The 18,624-nt window shown below is 39.6% G+C and overlaps 1 protein-coding gene across 5 annotated transcripts in view; it reads right to left on the reverse strand.

Moving 5' to 3' along the window:
* OXR1 (oxidation resistance 1) overlaps positions 1–18,624 on the reverse strand; it is a 275,460-nt gene that overhangs the window by 11,245 nt on the left and 245,591 nt on the right. For 2 of the 5 annotated variants that reach the window (XM_066622804.1, XM_066622808.1), the window contains one exon: positions 18,366–18,525. In XM_066622804.1, the coding sequence (XP_066478901.1) occupies positions 18,366–18,525 (160 nt within the window). Of the gene's footprint in view, positions 1–2,667; positions 2,749–11,081; positions 11,188–18,365; positions 18,526–18,624 lie in introns of those variants that run through there. The other 3 variants (XM_066622803.1, XM_066622805.1, XM_066622806.1) reach the window with 3 other exon arrangements.

Raw genomic sequence — 18,624 nt, forward strand, 5'->3', positions numbered from 1 at the left:
CCAGGGTGTCCAGACATACACTTTGGGAACCGCTTCCTATTCTGGTAGAGACTTCACTGATCCACTCAAAAAAATGACATTTTTACTGATAGGAATATAGAACAAGTTGGAAGCCAGCCTTATACTTTATTTCCTGATAAATTATATGTACAGTTAAAATAAAGCAAAGTCTTTTTCTGAATACGGAACCTCCTGAAGCCATTATCTGAAGTTAAAAAAGTTCTTAGCTCTTTCTTAGGTAGCATAAAATAGATCAAGAAGGCATCTCTTGAAACATAAGTTATTCTGGTAAACAGAGCAAAGCCAGGAAAGCATTTTCTTCCATATGCAGCCAACTGTAAATTAAGGCACACATAAAGATGTTTTCTGTTTGGTTTTCAAAACATCCTTTCAGCTCAATCCATCTCTCAGTTAAGGCAAAAATACTTGGATTTACACTGATTTAGTCATACTGAAGTGAATGGCATTACAGTGGTTCAAGCCCAAATACTTCACAAAGCTCTAGATCAAAGTTATTATTCATTCTGTAATAATATGCAATATAGTTTATTTCTTCAAGCTTCAGAAAATGCAGTTCTAAAGAAATGTTCATTAATGATGTGCACAGTTACTCTCCATGTGTACCTATGCCAAAGTAGAATGGAATGAATCTACTGAGAATGCAAAAGTCAAGAAGCTTTTTTGAAAGAAGCTAAATTACTGAAGAAGCTTTAAAGAAATTAAGGGAACGGAAGTTGTATTTTTAGTCCCAATTCTTTACATATGACCCAACTAAACAAGGGGTGCTTATTTGCAAATGCACAATTGGAGGAAAATACTTGCTTCCTTTATGCTCTCCGCCAATGATTTTCAACTGCCAATTTAGGCAATTCTACATTAAACGTTTCGATTAAAAGCACCTTGACATTTTGGGTCTAAATCAAGTCCTTTTGCATTCTCTTTTGAAAAGCTCTTAAACTACTCAAGCTGCCACCCCAAGCTGTGAAATACAAAGTTTTCATCACTCTGAAAAAAAAAAAACACTGCAGCAATAAGAAGAAAGCTTCAAAAGAAACAGAAAATTCCTCCAACTTCGAAATAACTAAAGTCAAGCCAAAGCTGTCTTTTTAGTTTCATTTTCGTTTGTTATTGTTGTTGAAAAGCATCTCCTGGTTTTTGATGTCTTTTCAACTCCCCTTTCAACATGTCACATTTTTGTCCAAGCCCTGGACACTAACACACAGAAGTTCCTAAACTCTGCAGTTCCGAAACTAGCCCATAGCACATAGGTCAGGGAGGATTTTAAACTCTGGGAGCCCAGAAACTCTGCAATCCATGGTGCTTATTTGAACAGGGTCTGGAAATTTCCTGACCCAACTGAGCTGCAGCTTATGCAACATCCACTTATACAGTACACACTTCAAGTGTCTTCCCTAACCTAAGTGACTGGTAACAATGTCATCCTAGCTCTGTTTCCAGCGTTGCCTCCAGTAACATTATTGGCTAGATGGGGCTTACCAAGAGCATATAAAAAGGGATTCTGCCTAAGCTTTAGCTCATTTGAGTCAAGGAGAATCCCAGAAGGGACTGTACAAAGCTCCCAAAGCTTAGAAACTTCCCTGTGCACATACGCTCTCTCACCGACTGTACACTGGAACAAACAAAGCCTTCTACCAAGTCAGACAATTGGTCCATACAGCTTAGTATCATCTATACCAGGGGTGCCCAAACTTTTTGGCAGGAAGACCACATCATCTCTTTGACACTGTGCCAGGGGCAGGGGGAAAAAAGAATTTACATTTCAAATTTGAATAAATTTACATAAATGAATACATTAGAGATGGAACTTATATGAATGAATGAAGGTCTTGCAATAGCTCATGGCCTATAAAAGGCCTTGCACAAAGCAAGGCCGGCCTTTCCTTTGCTGCTACTTCTGCATCAAAGACTGATCTGAAACAACTGAACTGAAACAACAAGCAGTGGAGGTAGCCCTTGTCCCACAGCTCACAGGAGAGGTTGAACTGTTGGCTGTCATGCTGAGAGCAGTTGCGTCGGGCCAGCACGGGCTCCAGCAAGTCTCCGGAGGGCCAGAGCTCATTGTAGAGGGCCAGGTTTTGGGCACCCCGATCTACTCTGACTGACAGCGATTCTCCAGATTTCAGAGCAGGGTTTATTTGGAGAAGCCAGAGATTGAACCCAAGACCTTCTGCATGCAAAGCATGTGTTCTTCTAAAGCTACAGCCCTTCTATCAAGTTACTCCCCCCCAAAAAAAGTCTCTGAAACCTTAACAGCAGCTCTCTAGAGACGTTGAATAATATTTGGGAGCTTTTTCACAGCTCCACCTGACCCACAATCAATATTTAGGACTTGGACAAAAAGCAGAGAGTCTATTTTAGTCTGTTTTGCTTGCAAAATCTGCAAGAACGCACATTTTGACATGAAAATTGAAACCCACAGGAAGTTGGCTCAGCTCTAGAAGTGCTCCACTTGTCACAGACGCAATTGCAACATTCAACCATGCCATTGTAAAAATTGAATCATCCAAAGAGAAGGAATTTTCTGCTGGATTTTTTTGTAGCCAAGACAAGCTCACTGAACATGGGACTTGTCCTGATCAAGGACACTACAGAGAAAGATGGTCTAGCCTGGGGGTGGGGGTGTGTGTAAACTACAGAATAGGGCACCTTGAGACGTCTGCAGAGTGTGCGTAGTTCTTCACTATTTAAAGCATCGATCCTGCGGTGATACTCAGCCACTGACACTACCTGAATATGGAGACAGGAAGACAATAATTCCACTGACAGTTAAAGAAAATAAAAAGCAAGAAAAATAAATGACAGGAAAAAGTATGAACAGATTGGGCAAGGGGAAAAGACACACAAAAGAGACCATCAACATAAAAAAATTAATATAAAAACAAAGACATTTCCACTGTAGTAACATGATGTACACACACATACACACACTCTTCAGATTTCAAACACACACATAATATGGTCAGGACTCCAACAAAATAGCACCAGAGATCTGATATATCTCAGTAGAAGAAAGTTTTGCGGAATAATATGCAAACATTCATTTTCTCTCTGCTACAACACCAATACAGCAATTAGTTTCTAGTGTTTAATCGTTTCACAATGTTTTGAAATGTCAAATTATTGATGGGTGGTACCTCAAGCTCCCTTTTAGTTTTTATGCTCACCATTCTCTTGGGAAAAAATTATTTTAAAAAAAAACTTAAAGACCTGTCTAGAATGCAAGTAATAAAGAGTGCGAATTCTAGATAAATGTAGGCCTAAGAGTATTCAAAATGATACTATCACACCACTAGTATTTCTTTCCTTAAACAATGACTATAGTTTTTATTAAGATATATGCTATGATTAAACAAATACATGCCCAGGTAACCTGGAGGTTAGATAATTACAGTGCATTCCTTTAGTATGGTCAATAATGCTGTATTCTTAGAGCGTTAGTATATCATACTCCAATAAACATACACTACAGCATAATGGATGTGAGAGGCTGTCTTAACTGTAAGTAACTAGGCTAAAACCATCTATGCCATACACACAGCAAGCACAAGCACATATATAGCATTTCATTTCCATTTTAATTCGCAATAAATCACCAGCTTGGATAGTAAGTAGTCAGAATTGGTTGGCAACCTTCAGTCTCAAAAAACTATGGTATAAGCCTACAGCACCCGGTATTCCCAGGCGGTCTCCCATCCAAGTACTAACCAGGCCTGACCCTGCTTAGCTTCTGAAAACAGACGAGATCGGGCACGTGAAGGGTAACAGTCAGAACTGCAAAGTTTCTAAACTTGGAACTAAAAAGAAACTATGTAGGGTGAACTAGGCCTGAAATCCTATGCACAAATCAGGAATATATCCCACTGAATATAGTAGGACTTACTTCTAAGTAAATACATATAGGACTGCACTGTAGGCATTCTAAGCTGCAGTCCATAACTTCTAGGTCAGGGTGCCCCACCATGTGGCCCATGTGGACTATGAGGTGTGTGTTGGCGGCCCTGAGTGGCATGCAGCCCCATCCCATTCCTCACCAGACAGCTGCATTGTTGCTTGTTCCAGCAGATGATAAGTGAAGGCACTTTGGCAGGCTAAGAACATGGAAGCAACTGATAGTGATGTCACCACAAATTACTTCCAGGTTGGCCAATGGTGGCCCAGCGAAGGGTCACACAAGGGCCATGCAGCCCACTGGCAGTCCAATGTTGGACCATCCTGTTCTAGGTGCTCAACAAATCAGGAATTAAACATCTACTAACAACTCTGAGCTAAAGCCTAGCAAATGAATTCAAAATACATTTTTCCTTGGGAAAATATATATAGAGATCATATTACAGGGTTTTGATTCCCCATAAGACAAAGTAAATAACCATAAAGAAACATATAGATCCTTTGGAGCTATACAGAGGGATTCCTGCGACAACTCTTGAAAAGTCTGACTTATTGAAGAACAGCTGCGGTAGAATCCTTGGTCCCAATATTACTTGTTTCAAAAAAGTTAGAATAAATTTCCAAATACAGTTTCTGTGTCATCGTCACTAACAGTAAGCATCTGAATCACTCTGAATGAGCAAAATGTTGTGTTTATTATTTCACCACAATCTCCCAAGGTAAGTAAATATTAACTCCATAAGAGTTCATGGCAGGGACATGATTTAAACTGGGGAAATCTTGGATAGCTACTAGGCTATACCAGCTCTCAACATTTTTAACCAAGAAACCATTTACAGGTATGCATCACTTAACAATGGATATGTTCTCTGATCCCCGTTGTTATGCGATTAGGTCATTAAACATTCAACCCAATCTAGTGTCTTGGTTGTGTAAACAGACACTTCCTTCCAGAAACTAGCTGGCTGCACAGACAACCGGAGACAGCTCTTCTTTGCATTAAGAGCCCCTTTGTCACGTAAACAGACACTCTGCTGCAAGCTATGGGAGTCCTGATTGCCTCATTAACAGCCTCTTTGTTGTGCTTTGACCACCATCATATATGTGGTCCATCCTTAAGCAGAAGGTTGTTAAGCGACGCATTCCTGTATTTGATTAAATGAACGCTGTCAACACCTCAACAATACTAGATAGAAAATTGCCAGCATAAGTCCTCTCAGTAACCTTAGTCCATGTATGTAGCTACCATAAAATCTGCATCAAGGCAAGGACATAAAAACCAGGGTTGTACTGCAAGCGCAGCTTATTATTCCTTGGATCAAAAACCAGAAGGTGCGAAACTAGAAATGGGTCGCAATCACTATTTTTAACTTCTCTAAGGTTTGGGGACACTTCTGTACTGCAGCGAGTCATGGACTCTTCACTCACAACAGGAGAGGAAACTGAACGCTTTCCACATGCGCTGCCTCCAACGCATTCTCGGCATCACCTGGCAGGACAAAGTTCCAAACAACAAAGTTCCTGGAACGTGCTGGAATCCCTAGCATGTATGCACTGCTGAAACAGAGACGCCTGTGTTGGCTCGGTCATGTTGTGAGAATGGATGATGGCCGGATCCCAAAGGATCTCCTCTATGGAGAACTCGTGCAAGGATAGCGCCCTACAGGTAGACCACAGCTGCGATACAAGGACATCTGCAAGAGGGATCTGAAGGCCTTAGGAGTGGACCTCAACAAGTGGGAAACCCTGGCCTCTGAGCGGCCCGCTTGGAGGCAGGCTGTGCAGCATGGCCTTTCCCAGTTTGAAGAGACACTTGGCCTACAGTCTGAGGCTAAGAGGTAAAGAAGGAAGGCCCATAGCCAGGGAGACAGACCAGGGACAGACTGCACTTGCTCCCAGTGTGGAAGGGATTATCACTCCTGAATTGGCCTTTTCAGCCACACTAGACGCTGTTCCAGAACCACCTTTCAGAGCGCGATACCATAGTCTTTTGAGACTGAAGGTTGCCAACACACAGGGGAACCCTACCGGGTAGACTGTGGGCTCCCAATACCCTCCGGAAGGCCGGTGCTGCCAGTGTAAATTCTTATGTTCTTAAAAATAAAACACTTTTGTCTTCAGCAATCATGTCGCTGGCAATTGCGGCAATCGTGTTGATGCCTTTGCCCCTCCTTCGTAAGGAGCTCTCCAGTAGCCAAAACTCTCCCGCAGGATGCAACAGAAGCCGCACTGGCACCGCATCACCACATGGAGAGTTAGGTAGGATTAGGCTGCTTGACTATGTACTGGAATGAACAAAACACACACCCTGAGACCAAATTTAAAAAAAATTCTATGGAGTCCAGCACATTAGGACATACTGCTTTCCAACTCCATTTGAAGAAAAAGTTACCTTGATTGACATTCCAGTACAGCAGCAGTTTCATCATTACAAAAGTAACCCAAGTATCTGGTTCATTAGCAAGCTGCACATACCTGCATGCAACAATCTGGACCCTCCAATTTGCTCATAGGCAACTGCAACGTTGCTTGAAAATACAACAGATACACAATCTAGACACAAAAGCATAACCAAGGGCACAATCCTAACCCACTTTCCACCATCGACATAAGTGCAATGCAACTTATGGGTAAGGGAACAAATATTGCCATACCTTGAGGAGGCCACTGTGACTGACCCCCAATTGCAGGATAAAGCACATGCCCCAATGGCACAGCTATGCCAGTGCTGGAAAGTTGGTTAGGATTGCACCCAAAGTCTAAGAGGTTGAGAGATACTAGACACTAGCTCTAAAAAAGGCTGTCTATTTGGGTTCCATTGCATTTCAAAACACACTTAATTCAAATATAGTGCCTTTTTAGCATTTGTCTAAACCAGTGGATCTCACACACACACATTTAGCACCGGGACCCACTTTTTAGAATGAGAATCTGTCAGGACCCACTGGAAGTGATGTCAAGATTGGAAGTGACATTATCAAGCAGGAAAACTTTAACAATCCTAGGCTGCAATCCTATCCACACTTACCCAGGAGTAAGTTCCATTTGCTATCATTCTCAAAAGCATATACATAGTAGCCTGTTAAAAGTACAGATCTGTAGCATTTCCCCAAATGCAATCACATGGTATGCTAGCATCAAGTCTAATATATCAAAAATAAAATACTGAAATGAATGGGGACCCACCTGAAATTGGCTCACGACACACCTAGGCCCACAGTTTGAGAAACACTAGTCTAAACAACCTCTTGGTTTCACTAGTGAAAAATGTTATTTGCTTACAAACCAAGTGAAACACACACATCCTAATCTATTGTGAGAATTTTTCCTCCCCGTTTGCTAGAGGCAAGGACCAAGAACGCTTATTCGTTGTATTTAGTGCTGTGTCTGGTATGGGAGATGCTTAGTTCCAGAGAGGCCGGTAATATCCTGTTCTCACTATATTCAAACATGAACTTTCATTTAGCAGCAGTTTTCTCAGGGTGCTCCTCTCTGCTTTCTGAAAAGTGTTGATGGCTCTATAAGAGGGTAATTAGTTCTACCCATCGAGATACATTTTATCGCCAGAGTATACAACTTCGCACTCTAAAGTTTTGCTGATCACAGCAACTGCTGCTAGGCATATATGCTACTGCCTGGGTTACATGCTAACTTGTTCTACCACTATGCATCTCCCAAAGCTTCTGTCAGGATTTAATCTGCTTTAAAAAAATTTCAAAGCAGATTATGTGAAAAGACCATACATACAAAGCACAAATTAGTCTTCTATTAGTGCATGAATGCACCATATGCCTAGACACTACTTCTCAAAAAGTTTTTGAAAAATGCAACACACCACAAGGTGTGTTAAATACATATTTGTTTCAATGGAAAAAAGATTGATAAACACCATTTTAAACAGGCTAATGGTGACACCATTCATTAAAGTGCTTAGGGCACAATCCTAACCAACATTCCAGCACTGGCATAGCTATGACAGTGGGGCATGTGCTGCACCCTGCGATCAGGGGGCAGTCATGGAAGCTCAAGGTAAGGCAATGTTTGTTCCCTTAACTCGGAATTGCATTGCCCTTATGTCTGTGCTGGAAAGTTGGTTAGGATTGCGACCTTATTAAGAAACACAGTTCAACTCTAGAGCCCCCCCCCCCCATTATCCAGCTATAGTAAATGTAAAACTCAACAAATCTTTAATGTTATTTTAAAAAAAATGGAATTTTCTACATGGCTTGTGTCTCAATATTTAACAGTTCCAACAAACTGTGCTGTCTTGTAGTGGTAAGCTAGATATTAGCACCTGGTAGTAACAGCTTCATTCGGTTTTGACTAACAATTCATCAACAGAGGACGCAAAACCACACCAGTTTCCCCTAGAAGGCAATGGGAGGGGAGACCAATTACAGCATGCCCTTTTCTAGGAGGCAATGTGTCCTTGTCAGTAACAGCCACATGAGCACATCCTTAGAGAAATGATCAACCAATAATAAGGTTATTATTCCTCCTTATTGCTCATAAACCTAGAAATACAGTATAAGTTAGAATTCCGAATTCTTCTTACCCAAGTCCATGGCTCTGATCGTACAAAACATACACATTGTAAAGCCAGCCAAAATAGGTATAGTGTCTAATAGTTAGTGATGGCACCCACCATGCTTAATTGTTTGTGTGGATAATCTGGGATTACCCTGGGTCCTTGCTGCCACTCCCAAAGTTAAGTAGTCCACTTGGAATAGTGTTTCTCAACCGGCGGTATGGGGTACCACCAGTGGTACTTTGGTGGTCCCTGCAGAACCCCAGGACACCTGCCACCTTGCAGCAAAACCAGAAACATGACACAATGAACAGTGGTAGAAGGCTTGGTTCAGCAAGCCTCAAAAAAGCCCTCTTGTCCTCCCTGAGCCTTTTACTAGTGGTTGTTGCATTGCATCTGGCCCTGCAACCCAGAAGTAACTGGCAAGGATGACATCACCAGTTACTTCCAGTCGTACTCCGAACAGGTGGACCATGTGAAGAAGTACAGCAGAGGACAAACGTTGAGAAACAATGCCTTACAACAAGGCTGCTTTTGGAAAGCCTATTTTCCAGGCACCTGGATGGCTCAGCAGATGCTGATGTATCACATAAGCCTCTGGGGCACTAGAAAGGGGCAAAACTGCCACAAATATGAAAACATAAGGGGTGAGAGCAGGCATTTTTACCACAACCATATGGATTTATGGTTCATTCCCTTCCTGCCCTCCCCACCACCATGACAGGCTGGTGAAACTCCTGCTAGCATAGGAGGAGTTTAAGAAAAATTAAACTTAAGAAACACACTTAAGAAAATAAAACATAGCCTGGTTTGAGACTGTGATAACATAAGATAGTTTGAGTCTATAGAACCTTTACTTTACAATTGTGTATAGAACCTTTATGATTGTGAGGAAGTACTCACCAGTATAAAATGTGCAACTGTACTTATTTTCCTTTTATTCTTTGATAATTGTCTGAAAATGGTCAAAGCACATTTTAACAGCAAAACCCCATTGAAAGTTAGGTCTGAGGTAAATTCAAAATGCAATAATATTGTTTTGGACAAGCAAAAAAAACTTTATAAAAAGCTGGAGGGTAATGTTAAAAATATTAATATTAAAAAAGTGAACCTGAACTTCCCACCTTCTGGTATCAGGTGATTTAATGCTGTCCTGTGGTCATCACAAATCACAAACGTAGATCAACCTGTTTGCCATTTTACAAGTATATGAATATATTCAAGAAACTAATGTGAGAGGTTTGCTCTTTGCCTTATTTTTCTTTAGACCTAAAGAAACATCTAAGCCATGTAAAGTATTTGAGCCACATCTAACACCCAACTGTCTCCTTGTTCTTCAACTTTGCAAACGCGTGCTTTGGGACCAATTGTTTATATTCTATAGTCCCAGCAACATGGTTTACATGCAATGCTGTAACAGAGCATCTACTGTTGCTCTTGTAGCATTGTGAAATTATGGGCAACTTGCTAAATAAACAAATACAGATACTGGATTTTGAGTTATAATGAAATATAAAAAACGAGCGCAGGAATTACAAGTGACCATATGCCCTCTGGTATGACCTCTATACTTGATTAGGGTTTGTCGCCATACACACCTCTTGGAAAAAGCTTTACTTTTCCATTTAGACTTTTATACCATGTTTATCTCCAAACGAAGGAGCAGAATGCAATGACTGTTGGAACATCTGCTCAGATAACCTTCAGTTTATTATTTAATTCCTTATATGACCACAGGAAGGTCCCTAAGGCACAGAAAAATGTCATTTCTTGATTCACAGAAAGAATCAGATCAGCTGAGGCCATCTGTAAGAATGGAAATGCAAATGAAAAACAAATGATGATAATGACTTAATGTGGGTAAGGGGCATGTTTGATACACCCATTTATTCAATCATAGAAAAACCTGTGAAGGCTCAATTCCCATAATATCTACCTCACAACCTGGGTCCAGTGTCATGCATTATCAAAAAGCTAATCACAAACCATCCCTCTGAAGTATTCCACATATAGTTTGCTTTCATTCCCAGCAGTCACACTGAAAAAGTCTCCAAGCATCACATCACATTAACAGTATTTCACTGTTTGATCCCCTTTCTCTTTGTAAATAAAGGAACAAACACTCAGCTGAACAAGTTGCTTTCTACACTTTACTCTCTTATCATGTATAACCCTGAAAATAAAGAAAGCAATAGGCTTTGGGTTTACTATAAATACACTGAATCTCAGGAAAAACCTCAGAGTCACTACAAGGTCCTATAAAAAATTCTACACACATCATATTAAGATCTGGAAAAGCATATAAAATAATCTTAAAATGGTTACATCATGATTAGCAGCACATAACATTAACCTCTAATTAAAAATATTCAAGAGCAAATTACTGTAAAACTCCATAAAAATATATCTCCCTTAAAGCTACCACAAACCATGCCATCTCGTCTTGATAACCTTAAAGCCTCCTTCTCAAGTTTGAAAAGTTAAGCTATTAAGTAGTATTAATTCAGAACTGCAACAACAATCACTTAATAGTCACAATTCTGCAGCGAACCTTAAAAAGCAGAGACGAATACTGCTTATCTCAGAAACATCAAAATGACAACCAAAACAGTAATAAAAAAAATACTTCTCAAAAAGGAATTACCAAGGTATATTTATTTTTCACTGAATGGTGTTTTCTTCCCTTCTTGCCATACCAGGAACGAATCATTTCCCGTGAAAAAATAAGTTAAGGCAGTTTTTGCTTTTTGCAAGGATTTCCCCCAAGCATTCTCTCTACCTGCTCTCGCTCTCCAATCCAGGCACAGCCAAAGACTTGCTGGGAGACAGCAGAACTTGCTAGTCACCCTCGCAGTTGATGGACAGAACAAAGAGCTTATCGTGGTACAGCATATACTCACTAGGGTGTGCCTTGCCTGGTGAATGAACAACAGAAAAGGGTTTTCTATATTCAAGAGAGGTTGTCATACACTAGAGAGCTAAAAAGCTAAATAATTTAAAGAGACAGGACATTTTAAAAATCAAATGAGATCTACGCCAGAACAAAAAGCTACCACTTTCCCATCCTCCAAGAAAAATCAAAATAGTAGTGGTGCATATTTAAAAGACATTCAATGAAAACTGTTTGTTGCAATTAACCAACACTTCTTAATATACTATACATGCAGTTCAGTATATATTTTTTTTATTGCTGTTCTCCAGAATTCCACAAGCAAATCTCAGACAATTGTGAGAAAGTTTCCACACCATAGTTTCTGCAACACACATACATACATTGCTGAAAGGACCTTAGTCATCATGGCTCTTATGATTTGATAGACAAGATATTCAAAATAGCTAACAATTAGGATAATATGAAAAGAAAAAATGCAATATGGCTCCGTGAAAAACTGGTCTTCAGATGTTACATGAGGATTATAGTGGTTCAAACATGAATAAAGTTTTGATTAAGAAAATAGTTCTTAGGCACCAAGAGAAGAAGGAGGTATTCTGTTTGTATAAGTTGTACATTTTACGAAACGCAAATATGAATAAAAACGTTTCACCCACACATCATGTAACACTGGCTATATGTGTACACAGTAAGAAAATCACAGTCCTACAAACCGATTGAAACTGACATTGTTATTTTGTACATACAGGCATATCCTTTGCCTACTTAGAGGATCAGAGTCTAAAAGTGGTTATACAGATATTGAAAAAGCATGCTGCGGCAAAAGAAACAAATCTCTTTTAGCTACTCTCCCTACTTTTTGCAACTTTATTTATGTATACTGCTAGCGGGGCATAAGTAGAATTTGTACTACGGTAATTCAAGAAAGATGACACTTGCAAAAGTTTCTCTCTCTCTCACTTACACTTTCTCTCTCACTCACACCCTCACCGCTTTATTTGTATAAGCATATCTTGTTCTTCCTGCAAGCAGCAAAATGCTAATAGTCTGAGAGTCAAGTCTTGCTCAAGACTGCCTCAGTGCATTTCAACTGGGCTTCTAACACAACTCAGTTTTTGGTTTTGTTTTAAAAATTGGCAAGAGAAATGAACAAATCCTATGATAGTAAACAAAGTCACTACACTGCTGCTGCTCTAAGTACACTTACTCCTACCTCTTGAAAAAGTTGAAGCTGTGCACTGCCAGAAAACCCCCCCCCCCCAAATACTCAGTGGGAATATTGAAAGCACGCCACATAAACAAAAATTGAAACAAATTTTCCTTCTCCTTTCACTTTCTTGTTGATGAAAGGAGAAGTGCCAATTGCTGGTCTGTAAGAGTTATTTACCTTTGAGTCTCTTCAGAGGTAGAGAATGCTTATAATTTCTTCAAGCTGATCAGGAGGCTCTGCAATATATAGGCCTTCCGTCACACACCCATGACAACAGACATTTGACTAGCTATATAATTAAGACTAGATGAGAGAAGATCTTAAGTCACTTTCCAGTCCAACAGCCCTGACCAGAAAGTCCCATTTGCTAATTAAACGGTGGCAGAAAGAGTTAACAAAACAGGTCCAGTACAATAAATGCTACCTATACAATCATGCTGGCAGAACATCACTGCTTTGTTAAGCAAATCAAAAGCCATACCTATGGACATTTTATAGGAAATAAGTTGTACTGACAGCTCTCTCATTTCAAATGGCAGCTAAATGACAATACTTCACCAAATCTGAGATTAATTCTTCAGCACAGCTTCATTGTTTGTATTAAAATCTATCTATTCTAGAACCTTACAACAGAATACAGGTTACAAGCCATGATGGGTATGCCTCCTGGTTTTAGTCAGTTATATCTGACTGCCTGATGTAAGAGAGTGGCAACTGGATATAGATATCTTGTTGTCTTGTGTACTCCCCGAGGTATCTGGTGAGCCACTGTGAGATACAGGAAGCTGGACTAGATGGGCCTTTGGCCTGATCCAGCAGGGCTCTTCTTATGGTCTTAATCAAAACTGGCACTTCTAGAGAGTTGGAAATAGTGCTGACAGGCAGTGAATTCATATAATTTGGAAGTCTAACTGAACGATTTAGCAAATATTTTTATGGCTGTTGTCTATCCATGTTTAAAGAAGTGTGGACATCAAAATTACTGAGAAAAACACACCCCAGTGTCCCATGTTTAAAGTCTGTATTTACAAAATCTACACTGTTTTTACAAAAACAGTATGTTGCAAATTGCAACATGGCCAATCTCAGGCCCAGGATAACATATGTGCCTCTGGCAAAAGCAACTTTGTTCAAGTTTATTACAAAAGCTAGTTCAGGGTCACAGGCAACAACTTACTACAGTTGTACATCATGCCTCTTGAAGTGATTTGCATCATTGGTTGTCCCATTGGCAAGAGTAATTTGAGTTACTAGAGAGATGACTGCTGGAGATTTACAGAGGAGGACACCTAGGTTGCAATCCTATCCACACTAACTTGGAAATAAGCACTATTGACTATAATGGGACTTACGTCCGAGTAGACATTCATACGATTGGGCTCCTGGTGTTCCAAATACAGAATAGGTATTTTAAAAGATACTAATTAAACACCAAGCCGTTTTCCCCCCAGCAATGACAGGAATGCAAGACTGAATTACATCAGAGGGTTAGTAAGAAAGTATACACTAGTATTACATAGCGTATAGTACTCTAAAAAGTCTAAATGTCAGCACTGTCCCTGAAATACATAGCAATAAATGGCTTACAAGTCATTCACGTCCATTCAAAAAGTCTGTTTCTTTAAATTCTTTCACACTTTGTTTTTCCCCTCCTATGTCATCTGTTTCAAACTTGTCAAAACATATTTTGACTTTGGGGTGTTTCACAGAGATATGACAGGCAGGGTGTTTTGCCAAATATTTTAATTCTCATTGAATTGAGGCATGAGGAGATACGCACAGAACAGAAATTTAGAATCCAGACTCTACAGCATCAGTCGCGTAGCTAGAGGGGGGCAAAGCACTAAGTTTTGCATGGTACCTCACCAGGGTGTGCAAACGGCCCCTCTCCCTCCCCTTTGGGGCCATTCCAGACCGCGAGAGCGAAATGGAGGTGTCTCCCCCATTTTGCTGTAGTGTCCCGGAATTTGGTCTAGCTCCAAAGGGAAGGGGTTGCTTGTACACCATGGTGAGGTGCCATGCAAAACTTAGTGCTTTCCACTTCTTGTTGCTATGCTACTGTACAGCATCAGTTACTGCAATGCAAATATATTGTGGAAAATACCACATAACTGAATAGTTACAGACATTCAATAGTTTGTCCTTGACTAACTGGTACACAAAAGTCATTCACAAAACTTAATCCTTCTGTAAATGAAGCAGCCTCTAGCCTACCAAAGTTGACACTAAAATAAATGTCAATCTACACCAGTGATTTTCACCCTTTTTCATCTTATGGCACACTGACAAGGCACTAAGGCACACCATAATGACACCAGAAGCTCACACTCCCAGTGACCCTACTAACAAATGATCCTCTCCCAAACTCCCATGGCACACCTGCAGACCATCTGCAGCACACCAGTGTGCCGCAGCACAGAGGTTGAAAATGGCTGGTCTACACTGTGATACAAGACTCCATGGTTTCCATTTGTTAGTAACTGGAATTGGGCCAATTTTAGGAGGGTATCCTAATATAATCACATTCTTGGTAATATTTTCAGTAATCTTACAATCTCATTGTATTTGCATTAATACAAAATATGCTTCTTTCTAAAGAACTTGCTAAAGCATTACCCCTGATAACTGGGCACAGAGGCACCTTTTAAAGTGTTGTCCTTGTACATTTATCTGCGAGAAAGAAACTGTCCCTTTTTGCCCCAGTATGGCGTCCTTTCTGGTGGCTGTTGCTGGTGTCTCTTCTGTATATTTTTTTAAGATTGTGAGCACTTTGGGGACAGAGAAGCATTAACTGATTTATTTTACTATGTAAACCACTTTGTAAACTACTCTTACTGAAAAGCCATATATAAGCATTCTTACCACTATTAATAAATTCTGCTTCAATTTGTGTTATTAGAGTTTTCTAGAAATTTCTTTTGGAGTTCCTTAACAGTTAGCACCTGGTTAAGTGGTATCAGGAAACTATGGTCTTCTGCTAAGAGACTGACAGGATCAAGCCTCAGGCTTGTGGACTTGCTCTCCCATTCCTTCTTCCATATCCTTCTGCCTTTAGTTTATAATAAACCATGGTCCTCTGATGTGCAAACCAAAGGAACTGTGGATCCTTGAGATATATAAATATAAAAGATCTGATCACACCTGTTCATTCTCATAGTTGAAAACTATGACATCCAAAGTAAGCCTAGCAGTCCTGCTATTATTATAACAGGACTGCCTGCTGACTATATTGTTAACACAAAAACATAATCCACTCAAACAATCAGTTACATTACTGACAATCAAGCCTGAAGTAGTATGCATTTTCTTTAATACTGTGGGGATGAGGTAGGGAAAGGTACGTAAGAAAATAATACTGTGGGGATGAGGTAGGGAAAGGTAAGTTTTTGGGACCTTTTCTTTAGAGACAGACCACGTGGCATTAAAAGAGGTGATTTGTTTCCCTGAAGTCCTTCTTCAGACAGTTCCAAGATTACAAACTAAGCTCATTCATTTCACAGTAATCATGTCTCCTGAATGATTGCAAATTGGAGACCAAAAGCAAAATCTCTATGCATCATAACCCAAACACATTTCTCTTAGCTTACATCAGCAGTTCTCAAACTTTTTAGCATTGGGACCCACCAAAAAAAAGTTTCACTTTACCAGCTGCTCAAGCCTCTGAGGCTATAATGGTAACTACCGTAGGCAGCAGTGCTCCGCAAAAGGAACAGGTTGTTTAACCCTTCATGCACATAGCTTAATCTACCCTGTTTTGTGAACCACCAGAAATTGGGTCGTGACCCTTTGGTGGGCCACATACCCACAGTTTAAGAACCACTGACTTACATCATAGCTCTGACAATAAGGCTCTCTTCCTGAAAAAACAGGTTTACTGCATAATGGCACAACTATTTAATCAACAGTGACACTGAAACTCTTCTATGAAAAGGACAGCTGAACCGCTTGTATATCTTTCAATCCAAAGTTATTCCGAGTCCTCAAACCAGCTCTTTTCCATGTTTTTGTTTTCGCAACTGTCCTCCACTAACAACTGAACTCACAAGTTTCAGATTACCAGCATAGATTTCAACCACTTTGGCACCCTAAAAGATAAAGGTTAGTTAAAGTAATTCTCTCTATGCAGGCTAATCAAAAGACAGGCATTAACTTCCAGTAATACACAATTTGGGATAGTGATGAAATGGTTGACTCTTTGCTTGTACATTCCCACTCTGAGTATGGACTACTTGACAGAGATACAGCAGTGCCTACTTTGAGTTTCTCTGTGGGAACCAGGTTTCATTCTTTCATAAGTCCAAAGGATAAGCCTTTTCTCCTTTTTAATAAAGGCCACTGCAATGAATACTAAAGATTGCAAACAGATAATTTGGAGGATGTACTGAGGGGGGGAAAAAGTACAGTGTCTAAGGTATTAACCTTTGCAGAGATCTTTCATGAATTCACTCTCAGTAACTAACACACAGCACAAGTTTGAATCTGCAACACTGAGTTTAAAAAGAAATTTAAACCAGGCAATCTGAAACTTTGCTGTAAAGAAAATACTGAAAAAGACTCTGAACTAGCAACATTTAAAATAGCGCTCTTATGTCAAATAAGAACGTACTGACTTTTGTGGTTTTTTTATTCTTATAATGCTTACTTTTTATCATCTGTTTTCAGTGGCAAACAGCCCAAACCTATCCACATTTTCCTGGGAGTAAGCATCATTGACTCTAATCGGACTTACTTCTGAGTAGACATGTATAGGATTGGGCTGCAAGTCATCCATATTTCATCTATCACCTTCATAACTTTGTAATTTTCAAAATACAGCAGAATCTGATGCACATCTAACAGTAATGAACTAATACATTCACAATAAAGACCATCATCACTGATACATCTACAAACACATATTCACCTTTGTACAATCATTAAAATACGAACCAAAACTATGTGCGTAAGTCACAAGCATACCTCAAACACGGATGAGCCAAACAATGTTATATAGTACATAAAGATGTAAGTTCAGGACACTAACTCACAGTTAAGATAATACTTTAAACATGTACACTCCCATATTTATAAGAAGTTATAAAAACTTAGCCTAGGCAACAATAGTGGTTGGTTGGTTACATGTACAAGGTAGACTTTTTTCCTCGTTTTCTGATAAGAAACGGGCAATTAACACTCAGGTCTATTTTTCCTTCTTGCATAGGGTCCATACTGATGCACTACAAAGTTTCTTATTAATAAGAAAAACATAATACTACAAATTACATGTAGATACTATCTCTACAATAAAAAAAATTGAGCTGAAGAACTATTGATTTCTTTACCAAAAGAAGAAAAGTTACTTATACTCCAGCAACTTTGAACCTGTGAGCCTGCTGCACACAGACTCAAACTACATTAAATAAAATTTGGAAGAGACAATTCCATGAGGATTGCAATAGGGGAAAAAAAACTAGGGGTGGTATTCTCAATTCTTTTGTCAGGAAACTTGTTTTGAGCTGTTAGAGAAATGAAACACTGGGATACAGAAAAGATTCACTGGGAAAGGGTACTGCATACCACTTTTCTGAATTGGATACATTCCTTTTCTGAAGGAATTTCCAATTTAGGAAGGGTTTTAGACCGCTATCCATTTTTGTAAGGTATTATGGTGTGCAACATATCCTAAAAAATAAATACAGATTGCAATAAAGGAAACTGAACAATCATAGCAAACGCTTTTACAAAATTACATTGCTCAGTATTTATATTTCTCCGTCATACTTTTCTATTCAAAATTGTAAAAGGTTTGATATGACAAAAGTCGTTTAGTGTTTAAGAGCACTTACCTCCCACTCCTTAGCAGCTGTTTCATTAACCAAATCCTCACTAGCTTCAGACTCAATTTTTTTAACTACTATAAATCCAGGCTCCCTACTTGTCTCCCCAGTATCTTCTGCATATATTTCTGGACTCCACTGGACAAAAAAGGCATACAGATGCTCAGTCCTTTGAAAAGGGAAAAGAGAAAATTAGAAGGAGGCTCCATTTTTCATTACCATCCACCATACCTTTGATAGGGGGACAACTTAAGGCAACTGTCTTATT

This window comes from Tiliqua scincoides, chromosome 4, assembly GCF_035046505.1.
Source record: "Tiliqua scincoides isolate rTilSci1 chromosome 4, rTilSci1.hap2, whole genome shotgun sequence".
NCBI lineage: Eukaryota > Metazoa > Chordata > Lepidosauria > Squamata > Scincidae > Tiliqua > Tiliqua scincoides.